The following is a 20816-nucleotide window of genomic DNA, read 5'->3' as shown; positions in this document are numbered from 1 at the left end:
AGAATTTAAGAGTATTTCATTTTGAAAACAAGATAGTTTGTAACGGCTTTATGTACACAAAGCTATTTTTGGATGTATAATAGTAGAGTAAGGAAGTTAAGACTGAAGTACACAGAACTGACGTTCAAGTGTTTAAAATTAGCAGGGTGCACTTCATGAATACAATGTGGTACACAAACTGAGACTTCACCCGCCTATAATTATACATGACTGACATTTGCAAATAGCTGCTCTTAAGTCTAGTTTATTTTGTACTGTAATAAAATAACCAAAGGGGATGCTATGGAGACAAAACTAAGGGTGTTTATACACAGTACATACTCATTGCTACATTTGTCTTGCTTGATCTTAAATCTCACTTTTAGTTCCATACCCACTTAGAGATATTGACCAAGGAGTGTTACAGTTTTACATCCTGAGGGTATTAAGAACAGACCTGAGGATCTGAAAGAGCATCTGAAAATAGGCATGTTTTAGTGTACTCAAAAAACTGATTCAAATATCCACTATGAACATTTAACATCATAATCACTTGTTTACTTAGTAAGAGAAGCCACCACAGGTACCTAGCCCAAAGTACAATTTAAAAATTCACAATACACTACTGTAAGCAGGTGATATAAATATTGTATTTCATATTGATACTTTCCTCATTACTTCCTTAATGGAATTAGACATATTTAGTCAGGTTATTGTAAAATATAATAGTATTCATTGAAGAATTCGCTAACTTTCATGATTTCTGCACTTGAACTATCTCTCAAAGAAGCACCTAGACAGAAGAGATTTGAAATGGACTCCTATACTCCACACCTCTCATTTTGCTCATTCCTAATTTGCAAAAAGTTATAGCCCTGAATTCTCCCCACCCTTCAGAATTTTCTTAATTCAAAAAAAGCACATTTTCTGTTAATCACACAGTGAAAGAATGCTCAATAATAATATTCAAAACAAAAATAATCAAATTCATTAGAAACTTTATGATAAATCAAAATAATGTAGACAATCATACGATCACAGGATAATTATTTTTCAGATCATTTGCTCAATCCATGGACAAACGCTGCTTTTACTCATAAAACTAAATAGCAGTAGTTCTTGAGGGACTACTAACTTTAATTTGCTAATTTTTTTTTTCAGATATACTGTATGGCCTTTTTTATTTGTAGAAACACCGGTGTTTGACACTTCACAGAAAACAGAGACAATCCAGCAAACAATTCTGCCATCTACCCAGTAGATCTCCTCCCTTCTCTTCTGTACTGGTACCTAGAAGAAACAGTTCATTTGTTTACTTCATATTTGAAAACACTCTTTGTGGCACAGCAGTCAAATAGGAATGAATATTTGTCAGCGGAAAGCTAAAGAGTGTAGCTGCTGACAAGTAGTATAAGATTATATTAATGGTTTTCAAGTTATTCCACTCTCCATAAGGAAGAATTATAGAACTTCCACATCTGAGCACTGATAACAGAGACTTAAATTTCACAAAGTGTAAAAACCGAGGCGATTTTTGGCAGAGGTACAATAGAAAATTACTTTAAAACCTTTTAGTCACAACTCCCAGTAGTCTCCCAAAAGCCATCAGTAGTTACAACCTACAGTTTGGGAAACAAAGCAATAATGACCAATGTATCATTTGTTTTTACTAATGTATTTATTTATAGCTGTAGGAATAAAGGTGTATTTCATAGATCACTCATGTGACTGTTTTCCTCCAATTTGTTAGAAACATATTTGCAGGTAACATAAATACACAAGTTTACAGGTTCCCAAGAAGTCCTATCTTCAAGTGTTCATACAGAATGACAGCAGTTATTTGATAGTGTTTTCAAGAGAAGCAAAAAAGCTACAAACACTATCTACATAGGTTTATATATCAAAGCATTTGCCAAGTGATATACACAGATGAGCCATAAAAATAATATTCTACAATCTTTCACTTACTCCTGCCTCAGGCAAGAAGAATTGACACACGTAGAAGTAGGCTGCTTGTTTACTTCAGTTCCACAGACATTTGAATTACAGTGCAATGGTTATAATCAAATTTTCACAACAGAATATCCTTAAACCAAAATACCAAATAACCTGTACCATGAGCTACCATTTGTTTACTGACAAACAAACGTTAGTGTCAGTTCAAAAAGATGCCTCCTTTGAGATAACACATAAGGCTTTTCTGGTAATAAGTTATTGTCAAAGGTTTTGTTTATTATAGTCCCATCTTTTAAAATGAAATATCTTGCTTGTTTTATTTTTTGTCTTGGTCTTTTTCTGCATCCAAAAGTGCAGAGCGGATTCCTAACTTCTTAAGCTCTTCCACTAGGTCTCCATTCTGATGCATCTGGAGGAGTATGTCACAGCCACCAACAAATTCACCGTTAAGGTATACTTGAGGGATGGTAGGCCAGTTGGAGTAGTTTTTAATTCCTGTACCAGAAAATAAATTAAAAAAAGGTTAAATCTATTGTTTTCAACTATACTGGAATTCATTAAAAGTAAGCGGCATTGCTTCAGCAGCATGCAGATTTTAATACTCTCAGTTCCTTCTCTTTGAGGCTTTGGGTCCTGTTTATTGCATAAGAGTCATCAGAATTAACCACATTCTACTAAACTTTTTTTTGTTTTGGTTCCCACCTAGAGCTAGAAATTTGAGACTGGAGTTCAATTCCAACTGTGACTCTTAAACAGGAGCTGTGCAAGCATCATGCTTGCTTCCTGGGGATGAGAGAAGATTACTAAAGCAGTGGCTCTCAACCTTTCCAGACGACTGTACCTCTTTCAGGAGTCTGATTTGTCTTGAGTACCCCCAAGTTTCACTTCACTTAAAAATGACTTGCTTAAAAAAATCAGACATAAAAATACAAAAAAAAAAAGTGTCACAGCACACTATTACTGAAAAATTCCTTACTTTCTCATTTTTACCATAAAATGAACCACTGTACTAAAGTGACTTACTTGGCCAACTAAAGAAACAGGAGCCCTTTAAATCAGTGTCCAGTACTGTTTGTATGGGGAATTTAATTACAGTATCCTCTGTGGGATTATTAAAACTCCTTGTAGGGAATACATTCTTACCGCCTTTATACAGCACTATTTGCTACTGCAAATTCATTTGCTAGACAACTTGTCCTCGAACAGTCCTTGAATTTCTCAGTGCTTTATCTTTTACTGGCAGATGCTGAAATTCATGGGAGGGGCACAAGATGTAACATGCACCTAAGACACACTATGAAAATGTGCTTAGCATCACAAGTTAAGAAATAAATGTGTAGTCTGCTACAATTAACCCTTATGAAAAGCCATGTAGACTAAACAATTTTTTAAATTATATACATAAAAGGTTAAATAAGACCCGTCAAAAATGTTCACAACAGAATACCCTGATGCCAAGCATTATTACTTGTTGATGCTAGTTATAGTTAAAGGATCTCAGGAAGATAAGGAAGAATTATTACAGATGTTGAAAGAGTTTATACATGCAGTTTGTAACTTTAATATCGTACCAAATGCTGCAAACCTAACAGTTCACTTTCTTAACTTTAAAGTGCAAAGAACCATATCACTGCATGCTCATCTCTAGTCAGACATTAATTAGGATCCCAGACCAGGCTCTAAGTCTGTGGTTTTCAAACTTTGTAGGCTGTGTACCCTTTTCCAAATAATGTAGTCTATTGTATCCCCCCCATCTGAGATACGATCATAATATACCAGATTAGATTGCCAAGTGTTACTAAATCAAATGCGTTGTCCGCCATTACAGGATTTTCCTTGAATACTCCCTGACAAGAACTCATGTATCCCAGTTTGAAAACCACTGCTCTAAGCAGATGTGCCCCACAGTGCAGGGTAACAAAATATTGACTGAAAAATATTAAGACCAAGTAGTACACAACATGGAGAGATTAAGTTTTCCCATCTTACAGAAATGTAAAAATGTATTTTCTAAAACACAATTCTTTAACGGCAATAATAAACCAAGGTACCAACTTAATAGCAGATATATCCATATGCAAGAGACTATGTTCTGCAAATTGCAGTCAAACAATGGAGTCAAATTAAGTCTTTTCCACCTAAATTCTATGATTTATCTGTGCCTTAAAAGTTCTTTAAAAATTATAAGACCTGTTGTGTTTCATGATTACTACAAATTTGACTTTGACAATAGAACAGTGCTATCTAAAGTGTACATTATGGAAAATTCCTAATGGCTGTTAAAGGTGCCTCCCAGATGATACTGTATCAAGCTAAACAATCTTAGACTGTTTTCTCCACTTGAAAGAATATGACCTATCCAAACCATTTACTCATTTAGCTGCTATAATAAACAAATTTCTACCTCAATAAGTGCTTTGTTTTCTGATTTCTAATCAGATTAACCAATTCTCCTTACTCACTTCCATACTGAAATATATATTGAAAAGGAAATGTTTGAGTTCCAATCATGTGAGAGATTATGGTTTACACAGTCAACAATGCAGATACAGAAAGCTAATCCCATCAACACTAATTCTTTAGAAACTGCATCTTGAGATATGTTATAGCTAACATTTTAATATGCTTACATTTTAAACAGTCACAGCAAAGCATTTTAAAGTACCATTTTAACTATAAATAGCCCCTTTACCTAGGATATGTTTTATTTTCACTACAGATGAAAGTGTCTAACAAAATAATTCTTCTCTCTCTCATATTTGCAGTTCCATCCCCTAAAGTCTGGTGTCCCTCCTTACTCCCTACTGTCAGTTTTCTTTCAGCATTCCCTATTTATTCCCTTCCTTGGGCAAAACTCCCACTGAAAACAATGAGAACACTACCTGAGAAGTGAATGTTGAACAGGTCCTTAAGTGTAAATATTAAGAACGTATCAACATTCTCCCCTAGGTGTATAGTGCACCAACTTCTCCTATTACAAAAGGGGAAAACAAATAAAATGTCATAACATTGTTTTCAATGCTGCATACCTATGATCCAATCCCAGAGTTTAAATAAACTCACTCTGTGGATCATTACACAATGAACTACTGACCTGTTCAAGGTTCATGAAAGAAACCCAGCTGCATGCTATTTTTTACTTACCAATTCATTCTATTAAATCGTAAGATTAACAAATCATTTTACTTTAGAAATGGAAAGAGCTACAACATTTTTATCTTTTGAAGTTTAATAAAGACTTCCAGAAAGCATGATCCTAAAATCTCAAGTTTACCAATAACTAAAATAAGATAGTTTGAATATAATGTAAAAGACCTTTTGGTATTAATATTTTACTTTAACCATGACATCTCACTACAGTTAAGTCATGAAACTGACAAGCAATTTGAAAAAAAAAAAAAAAAAAAAAAATGAAGTCCAGATATAACCCTTTCAACTAAAAGCTAAATGAAAAGAAGACGGCAGAGGCCCAAATGCAATAAGTAAAGGGGAAAATGGGGGTGCAGAGAAAGAAATCATCCACTTGATGGATCTAAATATAAAGTACTACATTCCTATCCTACCAAAAACAAACAAACGTGCTGTAAAGTGTTCATAGTAAGCATTGCTAATGCCCTACACCTGCAAGTCTGCTTTCAAGGCAAAAATATCCCACTTCACAATCACTATACTCAAGTAACCCCATAAAACCTTAGCACTAAGCTAGGCATGTCCAAAAGGGAAGCAAGCAGAAAGAAGTTTCATGTGATCAGACTAGCAACCTTCTAGAAATGGAGTTCCAGTAAAACAGGCACAAATGCTTTCACATAAGCTAGCTTCTAGGTTGCTCGGGATAGCAGAGTGTTCCCTGAATATTTCTTGTGCATGTTATTGGGGTCTGAGAAGGCATATTTTATACTTTATCAAAAGAAGGGAAAGTCCTGAGCAGTCAATGCTGATACACTGTAAACTGATGTACTGTGGTAGGAGTTCTCAGACTTTTTCAGTGTCCATCACACCTTAAGACAGATCGTATTTTGGGCCATTTCACATTCCATTAATAATTTTCCTGATAACCTCACAACATTCCCGAGGCAACTACAATAAGAAAAAGTATTGTTATAACAACACATTTAGTTGCCTCTTAATGCAATTTAGCATCTCAACAAGGTCAAGAAGCAGTATGTGAACAGCCAGATCTCCAAGGATGACAGTCCAAGAACCACTGTATTCTGGGGGTGGCTAGAAATCTGGTAGTCACAAAAAATATCACAAAAATTAAAGTACGGGAAGGATTATTTCTTATGTACTCCCCCCCCCCCCCCCCCCCAATTTTCATAGTTCATCTGTGGCTTCTGCTTCACTTCCAACAACTGAAATCCCAATTCTCTAAGATATCAACCTGCTGTAAAACCGAAACCAAGATTTTCAAATGAGAAGTTTTAGGAGCGGATAAGATTCTAGTGACAAGAGAGGGAAGGAGATGCCACATAAGGGATCAGACTAGTGGCTTAAAAAGTATTCAGTTTTGGTATTCTCTCTCTCTCTCGGCAGTCACTACCAAATGCTCTAATAGAAGATGCAAGAATCCCCATAAAATATACTTATAGAATAACCTAGCCTCAGGGGAAATTTCTGTCCATTAGCAGGTTCTGAAACATGAACATTTAGGCTGATTTTTTTTTCAGGTTTACTACTATAACTATCATATAACTACCATAGAATCATAGGACTGGAAGGGACCTTGGGAGGACTTTAGTCCAGTCCCCTGCACTCAAGGCAGGACTAAGTATTATCATCCATCTTTGTTATCCGTATAAATGCTTACCATTCCTAATAATAATACTCAAATGGTGGGGAGGAAAATACAAACCAAAATAGAATTGTCTCTAAACAAAATATTTTCCAAAACTATTGTGATGAAGTGTCAATGGCTGTTTAAGATCAGGAGAGCTGCAAAGCAACTGTCAAGTTGTAAAGAGTTGAGAACCAAAAGGAGATGTCATTCAGTCATAACTTCTGAACTGTGCCACCTCTGACCCAAATTTCACAAAACCTAGAGACCACACTGGAAGTTTGTAAGAGTCTGGAGGACTGCAAATAATTTGCATAAACAGAACAGAGCACAAACTGTAACTCAAATTAAGATTTGAATTCAGTAGGATGAAGATAATGAGCCTTGCCTATCTTGTCTGAGCGAACATATTCCTTCACAGCTTTCTGTTGCTCCAGTCAAGCATATAAAAAACAGTGTTCTAGCAAGCTGATGGTGATGATTTTGACAAATTATTTTCCTACTGAAGCTTATTCAGAAATGTTATAGCTTTGAGTCAATAGACAAAATATTCTTGTATTCCACTGTTACTGGCATACACTATGTTTCAGGTATTCTAGTCATTTTAAAAAGCCCATAATAAACAAGTTTAAGTGTGTAAATGGCAGAATTTGTTTATAGCCTCCATTTTCCCTTAATATATGGTACTGGCACCATTACCTGTAACAGTGAGCACGGGTCTAGGTGAATTGAGACTCTTTCTTTCAAAAAAGAAAAATGATGCAATCTGCAAAGAAAACAAGCCACATGGATTGGCTGCTCAGACCAAGATAAAGAATCATGCCACAGCTTGTCCTCTCTGTGGGCCTCACCTTTTAACCCGTGAACACACTTGTGACTCTCAGGGATCATCCCAATTTGAAACATGGTGAACCAAAGTGTTAATGGGTTCTGGGATGACTTTCAGAGACTACAAAATTTCACTGTAGGATGAAGTTATGCCAGGACGATGCTTTCAGGCAATACAATGTACAGCTGAGCTGATATCTATACTGCTTTGTGCACATTCCAACTGAAGAGGTTCAAGTGTTTTAGAAACATTAAGATTACATTGCCTAAGTGAAGTACGCAGATAAATTTTACTTCTGTCTTACAGATGTGCCATGGAAATAGATTTTCAAAGGATTCTGAAAGTCAATAGGATTTGGTTACTTAACTTCCTTAGGCCCTACTGATAACTGCAGCAGAAAACCACACATCTACAGCAGTCATGAACAAAACCCAGGTCTCTATACTCCAAGTCCCAATATCACCCTTCCTCTACAATTGATAATCTGAGCTACTCCTGAGATGGGCTACAACTCGGGCCATTGCGGAGTGACAAAGAGGGATGCCAGCTCACAACAGGATAACATCCCCTTGTGACTTTCTCTCTCATAGCAAGCACTTCAGACCCGGTTTTTCAGAACTGGTGAGCACCTATAGCTCCATTAAAGTCAGTGAGAGCTGCTGGTGCACCCTTGGAGAAAAGCAAACCCCACAGGGGTCAGCAACCTTTCAGAAGTGCTGTGCTGAGTCTTCATTTACTCACTCTAATTTAAGGTTTCGCATGCCAGTAATACATTTTAACAAGGTCTCTTTCGGTAAGTCTATAATATATAACTAAACTATTGTTGTATGTAAAGTAAATAAGGTTTTTAAAATGTTTATGAAGCTTCATTTAAAAATAAATTAAAATGCAGAGCCCCCCAGACAGGTGGCCAGGACCAGGGCAGTCTGAGTACCACAAAAATCAGCTCGCGTGCCACGAGTGCCATAGGTTGCCTACCCCTACTGGGTCCCCTTTGGGGTGTGTACGTGGAAGTTTTCTGTCTTCCCTCCACCGCCCCCTCCAGCGTGTGTGTGTGTGGGGGGGGGAGTGTCTGGCTTCCCACGGCCTCCTAAGGCTAACCGGGCGCTAACCTTGCCGGAGGTCAGGGTCCTGCAGCACGTCGTACGCCTGGAAGTCCTGCACCCCGTGCAGGCGCAGGATCTGCACCACGGCGTTGCTGAAGCCGCACAGAGGCTGGGCCGGGTTGCCCTTCATGAACACGACCACGGGGTGCGCCCGCACCAGCCGCTCTACCGACTCCCGCGACCCTCGGCCACCCTCACCGCCGCCAGGGGACGAGCCGTCCCCGGCCGCGGCCTGGCTGAGGGGCCGCGCGCCCCATCGCAGCGGGGCACCACGCAGCAGCGAGGCCGCGCGCAGCCAGCACAAAGAACCGCTCATCGCTGCCTTGCCTAGCGGCAGCTTCTTACTCCCAGAGACATAGGCACGCCGATCCACCTCCAGTCCGTTCCTCCTCCCATTGGTAGAAGCGGCAAAACGTCACGGATAGCCTCACCCACAGATAGGCACAAATATCTGTCAATCCACATCCGTTGCCAATAGACTGCATCAGAGACTTTTTCGGGCCCATCCACCAGTTCAAGGCGCTTCCTCCCTATAGGCAGAGCCAGAGATCATATGGCAGGCCTTGAGTGGATATAAAAATGTGTCAATCGACCCGGGCAACCAATAATACGCCGCACATCCGGATGGGCCCTCCCACTGAATTATTAATCCAGCCCCTTCTGCATTACTATTGGCTGCACTAGCCGCGTAGGGTGAGGGTAGTCAGGGTGCTGCTACAGAAAGGAGGCGGCGGCGGCGCCGCGGAGTGGGGTAGGTAATGTTTAGCTGTTTCCGCTTCCGGTGTGGCGGGGCATCTCGGAGGTACAGCGTGGTGCGGCTCGCGGTGTCTGCGGCGGGGGTGGGGGAATCTGGTTGCGGCGGCCGGCGCTGACCGCGATCCGCGAGCTGCTTCTCTGGGCTTAGAGCCTTGCTGGAGCACAACGGGCCTCGCTGGGTGGTGCCGCGCCCTGTCCGGGGTCGGTTCGCCCCGCGGGGCGCTCGGGTGCCTGTGGCTCTAGCGAGCAGGTCTGGGCGGGCCGCGCCGCGCATGACGGCCGAGGCCTAGTGGGGAAGCGGCTTGGTCACTGTCTCCCAGGCGTGTCCGGCTGCCACGAGGCCGGGTGTCCCATCAGGCTCGGTAACATCGCGCTTCCCCGAGGGCCCTAGAGACCCTCCGGTGGGGCCGGCTTCGCTGAGACTAGGCTCCGTCCGCCTTGGTGCGTGACGGAGCAAAGCGGGGCGGGAAGAGCTTCTAACCACCTTCCCGCTGGTCGCTATCAAGACCTAGCCGTTACCTGTGAGCAGGGCTTCTGTAGGAGAGGGTGATATTCAAGGCGGGGGGGAGTTGTGGTAACCTGGTTGGTGCCTGGTGAAGGGACGCACGGTGCTAGGGTGACCAGATGTCCCGATTTTATAGGGACAGTTCTGATTTTTGGGTCTTTTTCTTGTATAGGCTCCTATTATCCCCATCCTGATTTTTCACATTTGCTATTTGGTCACCCTACACAGTGCCTCTTTCTCTAGTAGTTAAAAGCTGAATCTTAGAGTAAAATTTTAAAGTCACTGAAGTGATTTAGGTGTTTAAGTCCCTGCTTTTATAAATGATGTGGGCACTTAGGTGCCTAGATTCTATTGACTGTTGGCTCCATCGTGTTTACGTCACTCTTGAAAACTTTGCCCAGGATTTTCTGAGTTTCGTATGACATGTCTGTGGTCTTGGAGCTGCCCTGGGTTGTTTGTACTCGGGGCTTACCAGGCTTGCAGAGAGAGCATCTGTCTGAGGAAGCCGAGGCATGCCTGTAAGAGTAATAGCAGAACCATGTGCAATATTCCTCCAACAATCCTAATTCTGTTGCCACGGAGATAATGACTTATTCCATGTCATTATCCATCTACCAACAGTAAGAGTAACTTTGCAGTCTGATATTGTTTAGCAAATACCAATTTTTGCTGAACACTAAAAACTGCTATAAACTTTCAGTTGGTTCCTTCAAACCTGTCCTTACAAAATGTATATTTGGATTTATGTGCAGGAACCCTGAATAAATTTGAAACCAAACAAGATCGTTTGTCTGTGTAGTATAAACTGTATTCTCCTATGCATGTGTCTGTTCCATAAAATAGATATCAATTAATGGCAAAAGAGATCCTTGCTAATAAGTCTGTTAACCATTTCACTATAACTAGTCATTGCTGTTGGTTGTAATTTTTTATTCAATTGTAATCTTCTAAAATTCAAACTCATTAATAAACCTTTCTATTTATTTGCCAGGTTAGTGATTCAAATCACCTGCTCTGAAGAAATCTGAATGTGGCTTCAGTGGGAATTTTAAGGACATCTTATGCACCCCTAATGTTGCAGATGTTCCTGCTGGGGAAGCCAATCTCATCCCATTATGAAGACATGTAATATATGATAAAAATCAGTAACATTTAAGTGAAGTTGCAGAGTTTATACAAGTCCCTCTAATTTGTTCTTGTAATCTGAATTGGATTGCCTATTATAATGAGCACGTAGTTTCTGACTTGATTTGTAGCATACTTCCAGTGAAATACTTAAACTCTATAGTTCTTGTACTGTTGACATTGCTCATGCTACATAATACGTTAGTCAATACCACACAACTGACCCTTGTGTAACTCATGTTGGCTTCATGAGATACAAAACTAGCTATACGTAATCGCTGGATAAATAAAAGGACTATTAGTAAACACTTGTGAAATATGCTAAGATTAACTGTAGTCACTCACTTGCCTATTTCCTTTTTTTATTGAAAGAATACAAACGCTTTCTGCAACTCATCACACAACTGTCACTAGTAGTTAAAGGCTAGCATCAATTCTTGTATTCCAGAGCACAAGTGAGATTAGGAAACTCCATTTAAACTTCATTTTGATTAACTTCTGGTATTGGAGTGACAAGCTGAAGTGGCTTGAGTGGCATCTAGAACCCATCAATGGAATTATTTCTCTATCTGTTTTCCATTATGTTCCCTGAAATGTAAATAAGAATGACCTATACTGGCTTTTATGAGAAATGTATAGTGCTAGCACAATAACAGTATGATTTGGCTAAAGCTACTAGGTGTTGCTACAGTATAAATGATAATTCTAAATTTGATGCTAATAAAAACAATAGTGAAAAATGATCTAAATATCAAATGTTTCCTATAATTCTTTGTCTAGTCCTGTTTTTAGACTCTCCTGAACATTAAAAGGTTTTTTCAGGCTTCTTTGCATTCATTCTTAACAAGATGTCTTTCTACACCTGGCCTACTAAAATAAATTACAGTGGGGTGTTTTCTTTTGGGGAGGAGTTCAGGAGAGGCATACAGAAGAATTGCAGCATGCTAGTTACCAAAGAAGACCGTGAGTTCCAAAGCCAGCAAACAGAAGGTATGGTTATGGGGCTTCTGAATGTTTGGTTTTGAAGAACAAGAAACATCAGAGTAACTAAACCATCCATAGATTCTGACTCTAAATGGTGTCAAGGTATAATATGCTGCATATCAGTAATTTTTCTGCTTTCTAAAGCACAGAGCCCTACTGTGTAAGCAATGACAAGGACATTTTGAGTCCTTGTGTGGTCTCTGCAGAAGACGTTGGATGGAATTTTTGAGTCTGGTATTCAGCAGACGCAAACCTCTCTAGGGCCGGATTGGTGTTTGTGCTCCATGCTAAATAGAAATCTCCAGCTCTTGCCTACTACGAGACCAGTAGGTGATAACTCTTATACCATGTAGCTGGCTAATCTAGAGAGCTACTAGTCTCTGTGTAGTCAAGATGGTGATTAGTTTTATATTGGAAGCTAGAGTTAGAGCCCCTCCCTTCAACTACTCCTGTATATGGAATTTCTCATTGAGCTCCTTGAATAAGGAATGGCTTTTTCTGGATCTTGAGCTCTCCCAGTCTGAGATAGTCAGGCTGAGCCTCTACCTCTCTTGTAAGGCCTTGGGGCTTGCCCATGCCTTTGCCCTAGAGCCAGATTCTCTTCTTCTAGTGGTACAAACAGTGATATAAAAGTGTAATCTTCCCTTTTAAGGAGGAAGGGGGGGAGACTGATCTTTCTTTCCTCCAAGTCCCAAATTTGCAGAACTTTGCTCCCTGAATGGGGCCAGCTGCATAGCCTCTCTGTTCCACTTCTCCATCATGGAGCAGGAAAGCAGCTAATGAGGAGTTGTGCTATGATTGCTCCTAGCCCACAGACCCTTGCTTTCCAATGAGTAGGGGATCAGAGTTTGAAGAGCTTGTTGGGAAGCAGAGCTTTTTTTTTTTTTTTTCCCAACACATCAGTGTAATCTCTGGAGACACCTGGTAAGACAAGTCAGCCCATGACTTTAGCAAACTGGGCTGTACTTCCCCATCAATGATTCTTTAAAATGTATGTCCAAAAATCCCATTGGACCAAGCTACTTCTAAAGAGGTAAACACTCCAGTGTTGTATCCTATGCTCTTGGGTGGATAATTGCTCACCAAGTGATTCAATGTGGGACTCCTTCCTAAGTAGATCTGTGCTTTCATAGTGATGTTTCCTTGCATTTCTCCAGTTATATGTTGGGTGATAAGTGCCAAAGCTACAGTTTCACCACCACCCCATCCACGTAGCCTAAAGCTCTCCAGATCCTCCTCTCCTTCTGTGAACTCTTAACTTCTCCCCAGAAGGAGGGAAGCCAGAAAAGCAGTAGAATCCTTTCACTGAACATATTTGAAACTAGCAGGAGAAAGGTAGTGGCCAACACCACCAGATAACTAATCAAGCCATTTCTCCTTAAGACAGATGCCCTATACCTCTTTCTGTGCTCCTAGTATGAGTCACTTTCCACCCCATCCCTTCAGGAGCAATCCATACTAGTGTAAGAGCTACCTATTCCATTACGTGCTCTTCTTGATTAATCTTTCCCTTGTTAGCCAGTTGCACCAAAATCTTGTCTCTTATCAAGACCAATGACTTAGCACTTTCCTATCCCATTTTTCACTCTAATCAAGAGACCATTTTCACAGTTCTACCTACACTAAATATCTGCTATCTACTTGATCCACTGTGAGCCACAACATCAAGGCAGCTGAACTGCTATAAATTTAAATTATCCTATATTCCTTTCTGTATGAAGATTAAGAAAGTAGAGATCTTCTCCCTCCCCTCACCCCCCTGTATGGTTTCAGACTTTCCATACACATAATGAAATATGTATCTGCCTTACCAAAAATTGCCACAGGTCATCTCATTTTATTGAACAGAGAGGGCCATGTGATCTTGCCTATTTCAAAGATTATCTTACCTACTGCCCAGAGAGGTATAAACATTAATAGAGTGATGCTTTTTCATTTTTATTTCATTCCTATTTATTTGTAATACTTAGCCTAGATGTGAAGTTGTCATGTGAGTGGCACATGCTGTAGCAGGGTATGGAGGGGTGATGGAGTTAGGGATATTTGTAGAGCCCTTTCTTTGAATTTCCTGACTTCAACTTTTGATACATATTTTTACCCTAATTTAAACATTTTTTAGGCTTTCAAACATCTTTTACAATTGCAATATTTTTTTCAATAAAGTCATTTTTATTCTGTCTTTAGGTTATTGTCTGGTAGTATAAACCTATCCATTGACTGCATGAACTGCTCAAGTTCTTCATACAGGTCACCAGAGCCACTTTGTACTACAATGGTGGGAGTTTTTTTGTTTTTGTTTTATATGGTGGCAAGAAGAAAGATGTCTTGTTAACACTTAAACTTACCCAATTTGCATCACTTGCTTTTGCCTACAAATCTGTAGTTCTCATAGTGAATCTGGGCACTCTTAAAAAAGTTTAGCTGTGAAAGAGTACATGCAATCTATTGATGGTCTAACAATAATATCGTTGGTGACGCTGCTGTAAAAAGACTTGTTACGTGTCAGGTGTCTGTTCTTTCTGTAAAAATATAAACTTGCAACCTCTTCACCACAATGTGTAATATACCTGTATTTATTGAGGTGTTAAGGTGAGACACTGAACCAGGAGACTAGAAAATTTTCAAATGAGCCTCAAATTAGAATTTGTCAAAATGATATTGATGTTATAGGTGGGGTGAGTAGTGCTGCCTATTATTAAGGTTGCCCAACACTTTCCATGATAAAACCCTGTTTTCAGTTTACTAAACTTTTTAACCAGTTGGACTGGTGGCATGGAAAATTTCAATCTGCCTCAGGCTGAATTGTTTTTGACAGTTTCAGACAAAATATCCCAAGGATTTCCAAGAATGAGGTTAGGGACAAATATGTTGTTTTGCTCATGTTAAAAATTCTGGTGACCTTTTCTTTGAGATAGTGTAATACCCTTGTGCTTTGGAATATGGACTTGAAATTTGGCAAGGGAAGTGCCTTTTTTTGTCTCTATGAAAATTCACTCAGATTTGGCGAAGGTTTGAGCCTTTGAAAAATTGCAGTTTGTACATGCTTAATACAGACTTCTTGGAGTTTAACAGCTAAAAATCTCCGAAGATTCCTTCTACACGGGCCATGCTCCCAGCCACAGGCTGAGGAAGACTTTCCCTGAAATTTCTGTGCTGGGCTCAGAGCCAGGCACCAGAACTGAGAGCAGGGAGCCTGTCTGTCTTGTGTTCTCAGTACCTCCCCCTGTGGATTCCTTCAACGTGGAGAAAGAAGCTGCCTGATTCAAATGCAGCGGGGAAAAGAGTTGTCCCAATCTGCTCCCTCTGCCCTTGCAGGACCAAGGTGGGAGACTGCTGTGGGGAAGAGACTGGGACTGGAGGCTAGTGAGGGGGAAAGAGGGAAACTGGTACTGGCTGAGCAAGGAGATTGAGACTGGGAGCCAGGAAGAGAAACAGGATGGGCTGGGAACCAGAGGGGAGTACTGGATGAGGAACGAGGGGTGGAGGGCTGGGAACTGGTGGGGAAGGCATGATGTGGAACCAGTTTGTGGTGAGAACTGTTCCTGGCTGAGCAAAGATTGGGATAATGAGCTTGGGGTGGTTGGGAGGCACTGAGTGGATGAATAGTTCAGGAATGGGGACTGGGGAACATTGGGCATGGGAGGAGACAAATCAGATGAACTGGGAAAGGGGGAACTGAGACTGGCAGTGCAAGGGGACTTGGGAGTGGCGGGGAGAAGAAGGGGGACTGTGGGAATTGCATGGGGGTACATTAATTTCTATTCAGCTTCCTGCTGAGTTTTATTTGATTGATTGGTCTGTTTATTTGGGGAAATTTTAGAAAGATTGTCAAGGTAACCTAAACAGTGGCTGGGTGTTTTATTATATTTTTAGAAATTAAGCAAAATACTACTTGAGATAAAGGACAAGTTGCTTTAGCTCAAAGGCAGTAGCAGACTCGTAAACCTCTGTGTGTGGGCTAGCCACTAGAGGGGAATAAAGAGCCACACAATTAGTGAAAGTAATGCATCAGAAACTTATCCTAATCTTCCAAGGTTTTTAGCAGTTCTAATCCCCGTATGGGTCACCATTTGTAATTATGCCCTGGAGGGTATGGTTACTTAGGCATCCTGACATTTGCAACACAAGTGATAAGGATTCAAAGAATAGAGTCAGAATATCCGTGGTGAGAACTAAAAATTAGTTATCCTAAAGGGACACCATAAACTTAACTCTTTTTTTAAATGAACATTTAAGGGCCCTCTCTGCTGAATTTTATGGCTTTACAATTATTTTCTTATATTTTAAAATGTCTTTCTCTCCCCTTTTGCACGGAAAAATCCATAAAAACTGGGAATCTGATTTAACTGAGCATTCTGAGGACTCACTAAAATCGACTCTTTACGAAGTGCTGTCAAATGCACAAAGTAAACAAACTGGGGGGAAATGAGAAACTTTTTTCTCCAATCTCTTTCACTTATAGTGATCTCAGGTGTTAACTTGCAGCACTATCAGTGAATAGAGTTTTCACACCAAAATTTGTGGTTTTATGCTGACAATATCCCTTTAGAGTAATTCGCTCCCTTTCTGCAAACAAATGAGGTATACACCTGCTATACATCCACATAAAAATATTTGGTTGTTCAATGACTAGCTCAGATATAAGCTAAACAGTAAGCACTTACGTAGTTTCATCATAATGGAGGTAGGGCTTTATGCTGCATGATACTGAGCACTTCCTGCAAGGTGTTGAACACCTCCTACTCTTATTGAAGTCAATGGGAGTTGAAGGTGCTGAACACCTCCCTGGAAGTACTTGGCATCTTGCAGCATTCAGTACCTGAATCAAGAAGGTCAACTTCACTCAATTGCATCATGTTTACAAATGTCTCTTGGGCCTGTGAGTGATTGGGGCATCTGTTTAACCTCATAACCAAATGTTAATTTCATCCCGTATACAAAGTCTTGGAAATGGCTTTGGATTATGAAATAACTACCCCTTTCCCCTTGACAATGGACTTGTTCTTTGTAAGTGCGGTAAAGCAAATGGCCTTTGATGTTATTTATTTGCCAGGACTCCTTTCTAAACCATTAGCTGTCTGGGCCTCAGCACATATTTGCTTTGGTTTTAGCTTTTTGATTGTTGCCAGACATGGTAGGCAGGTGAAGAAAAGTACATATTTTATGCAGCTGCCAGATGTATCAGGTTCTTCACATGGAGGCACTGATGAGCCAAGCGAACATTACCACATTCCACTCTAGCGTAGAGCTGCAGCAGTGGAAGGGTTAAGGCACGTGCCAAAGTGGGAAAGTGGAAATAAAGGTTTGTTTCAGGAACTGCAGCCTTTAAACATGAGCCAGCAAGAGCCCTTTGGCCTTGCACCTGTTTCCCGCTAGCTGAAAGACTGCATACAAATAACAATAAACTCTACTATCTAAAGTCTGAATGCTTGAAAGCTGAGTGAGTAGTATAGGTGGAGGGGGAAGGGAGGATTCTGGGCAGTTGTGTGTCAGGAAGATCAAGATAGCAACATTTCATTTATCACTGTGCATTGTGAATAAAGAAATTGGAGAGGGGAGCGCAGTTGGTTGCCACTGAACTTAATAAGAGCAAATGCCAGGATTATTTTCTTTATTTCTGTAAAATAAACTTTCCTATATGTTGTTTATGCTCAGAACTGAATATAAATGATTTCTATGGGTTGGGATTCTCTCAAACTCGGCTTATCAAGAACACCTCATCCAGTTCTGGGAGAATGCTTTATCCAGTTCTCTGAAATCCAAGCAATCAGTTCAACTCCAGCCTCATCACTGAGGTTTCTTTATTGGCATACAAACAAACTACACTTGAGTTGATCAAGCTGGGTATTTTTTTCCTTTCCCCCCACAAACTTCATGGTGAGGGACCCTTGTTAATTTTTTTTACCCTGGTGTCATCTCTATTGTACCAAATTTTTAACTTTTCTTTGGTGACGAGAGTTCAAGTTTTCTTGCTCCTTATTACTTATGGCTGCTTATACTTTTTATAGCATTTTCCCCCAAATAGTACAAATAGGCTGTCATTTCAACTTGCAGACTGTGACGTAAAGAGAACATCTTTTCTCAGTGGCATTGTTTCTGTTCGGTTTGCAGCTGTAATCCACATGTTTCCACTGCAACATTTATTGGTGTAAATAAGGGAGAAAAGTGGAGAGGATACACAGTTCTCAGTTTTGTTTTGAGGGACTCTGGCTCAGAGCCACAAAGTACTTAGGCACCTAAGTCCCAGTTTTGGCTCCACTGCAATTCACAAAAGTCCTGATAAATCTCCTGGTGCATAGCTAACGTTACTTGGTGGTGCCTACATTTTCAGAGTAAAAGTTCCTTAAGTGCCTTTGTTTCTGCCTCTGAGTACGTGCACTGCTGCCTCCCTTTACATGTGTGGATGCCTGTCTCCTGCCTAAACCCCAGAGCAAGTCACAAACCAGGGGAACATAGGTGTTTGTCCACATGTTCCACTGTGAATAAATACTTAAATGGTCATTGGGCTAATGAGAGGGAGTGTGTGAGAATGACTCTGTAGTCCAGTGGTTAGAACACTTTCTTGAGAGGTAGGATCCTTTGTTTACATCCTTTCTCCCATGCTGGAAGAAGGGGGAATTGAACCTGGATGTCCCAAATCCCAGGCAAGTGTGCTAACTTCTGGGCTAAAAGTCATAAAGTGGGTGACACCATCTCTGCCTCCAGCCAGTTTGTGTGGAACAAGGCAGGTGTCTAATAGAGTCCCACAAGAAATGCCTTAGGTGCCCAAGCTGCCTGTCTCCAGGAGAGGGATTCCTAATTGTGGATCACTAACAGAGATAGATGCCTCCCTGCAGGCCAGACTTAAGCATCTATCTCTGAGAGAGGGGCAAGGCTTAGCACACACCCCTGTCATCAGCATCTCCCTTTGGGTAGCATAGGCAGCTTCCAGCCTAGGGTGCTGGCTTCTCTCTCCCCATTCATTGTATAGGGAGCCTTGGCAACTAACATGGCTTTGGGGATTACAGTGTTGTTCCTGTGATTTTCTAGGTGCCTAAAGGTTAAGAGCTGTGATGCAACACATAAGTCCCTACATGGATAGCATCCTGTGTGCCTGCAGACTTGCTGGAGCTAGATATGGTGACTCTGCTGGATGGTCCCGACCATCCAGAAATTGGAGGTGGCAGTTACTAAGTGTGCTCATTAGCTGTTTGAAGCTATTTGGGTGATTTCCATTGTGGGCAAACAACCTGGCATGTTACACGCACAGTAACTCCGAAAAAGCAACCAATGGGAAGTCAAGGGAAGGGAGAGAAGTTTATAAATAGTAGGAGTGGAAGCCACATTGGGGGTGAAGCAGCATGAAGACTACCAGTGTCTGCTGTAAGGACTGTGTTTCAGGGATTTTGCCAGTTTTGTTGGATTAGATTGGCGGCTCCTCACCCTACTGGAGAAGAGGACTAGAAATGCTGCAGGCTGTGCAAACTGCAGACTGTTCCAAAAATTCAAGGGAATTTGAAGGACACTGTGGGACTATTCCTTGTTTTTCAACTTCAAGGAGCTGGTGTGTGGTACATACAGGCTGGGTACTATTCCACGGAGACTGAGAAGGATAAATCTTCCCAGAGAAGCGCTTTAAGGGACTGTTTGTATGTGCATAAATCATATTTTGCATTGAACTTATGGTAATAAATAGTAAAACTTGGGGAACAACCCCCACCCCTGCAAAAGTGTTATCTTTAAAAAGCTATTATTGAGAATATTCACAGTTTCATGGGTTATAGTAAAGAGTTGTGTATTTATACAGAGAATGATTTAGTACAGGGATCAGCAACCTTTCAGAAGTGGTGTGCCGAGTCTTCATTTATTCACTTTAATTTAAGGTTTCGCGTGCCAGTAATACATTTTAACGTTTTTAGAAGGTCTCTTTCTCTAAGTCTATAATATATAACTAAACTATTGTTGTGTGAAAAGTAAATAAGGTTTTTAAAATGTTTATGAAGCTTCATTTAAAATTAAATTAAATGCAGAGCCGCCTGGACTGATGGCCAGAACCCGGGCAGTGTGAGTGCCACTGAAAATCAGCTCGCGTGCCGTCTTCGGCACACATGCCGTCGGTTGCCTACCCCCATTTAGTACATTTTTTCCTTTAGAGATTTTGTCACTTTTGTTCTCTCATATTTAACTCTGTATTCTATATATAGATACATATTAAAGTCCTGAAAAGCCAAACTCTGGTCTGTATCCCTGCAGAGAGGTAAGCTTGAGGTACAGGAAAGGGGAAAGAGAGATTATCTCTAACATTAACATAGTGCTTTCCCGAAGCCCATCATTACACAACTTTTCTATTTACATATTAGACTATTCCTCTCCCTAAGTCAATAGGCTACAGGTGGCTGGGAGGAGACAGCTCCTGCTGAAAAATACTGATGAGAAACATGCAGAATAGTGAATTTTGGAAGTAAATTGTAAAGACAGTAACAAGATGATCAGAAAGATGAGGATGAGACAGAGCACCTGGCATCTATCTCTAGCAAGACTACTAAATATAGGAAAAATGAATGCAAAAGCATTCCCACCTGTAACCAGCTCATGGAGAGAGTGATCCAGCCCTTGAAATAATTAATGCCACTCCAGCTGCAGCTACTCTAATCTTCCTCCCAACCACTGCCCTGTTGCTTCCAGTTACTTTGAGATCAAGTCCCCAACTTATTAAAATAGGGTTGTGTCCCATCCCTAACCTGTCTGAGATCTGGTCTACATATAGCTTTTGTGCTGATATAACTATTTTGGGTAGAGGTGTGTTGCTTTTTACTGAAATGG

At 40.7% G+C, this 20816-nt stretch overlaps 1 protein-coding gene, 1 long non-coding RNA gene and 1 other non-coding gene across 4 annotated transcripts; 2 read left to right on the top strand and 1 right to left on the bottom strand.

Moving 5' to 3' along the window:
• Nucleotides 1-1638: 1638 nt before the first annotated feature.
• GLRX5 (glutaredoxin 5) lies at nt 1639-9054 on the bottom strand. The gene is made up of 2 exons (XM_005307521.4): nt 8651-9054; nt 1639-2430 (listed from the first exon to the last, which is right to left on the bottom strand). The coding sequence occupies exons 1-2, from the start codon at nt 8958-8960 to the stop codon at nt 2252-2254; spliced, it is 489 nt and encodes a 162-aa protein (XP_005307578.1). The 5' UTR covers nt 8961-9054; the 3' UTR covers nt 1639-2251.
• Nucleotides 9055-9387: 333 nt separating this feature from the next.
• LOC101937124 (uncharacterized) lies at nt 9388-11779 on the top strand. Of its 2 annotated transcripts, none has more exons than XR_010600745.1 (2): nt 9388-9446; nt 10897-11779. It is a non-coding gene; the product is annotated as an uncharacterized LOC101937124 (long non-coding RNA). The 2 variants fall into 2 exon arrangements; XR_256846.4 differs by having other exon boundaries at nt 9443-10423.
• On the top strand, nt 10330-10599 carry LOC112059203 (small Cajal body-specific RNA 13). The gene has a single exon (XR_002888454.2). It is a non-coding gene; the product is annotated as a small Cajal body-specific RNA 13 (non-coding RNA).
• Nucleotides 11780-20816: the final 9037 nt, after the last annotated feature.

Source organism: Chrysemys picta, chromosome 4 (assembly GCF_011386835.1).
Source record: "Chrysemys picta bellii isolate R12L10 chromosome 4, ASM1138683v2, whole genome shotgun sequence".
NCBI lineage: Eukaryota > Metazoa > Chordata > Testudines > Emydidae > Chrysemys > Chrysemys picta.
The sequence above is the reverse complement of the archived record's forward strand: the minus strand, read 5'-3'. Positions and strand labels throughout refer to the sequence as shown.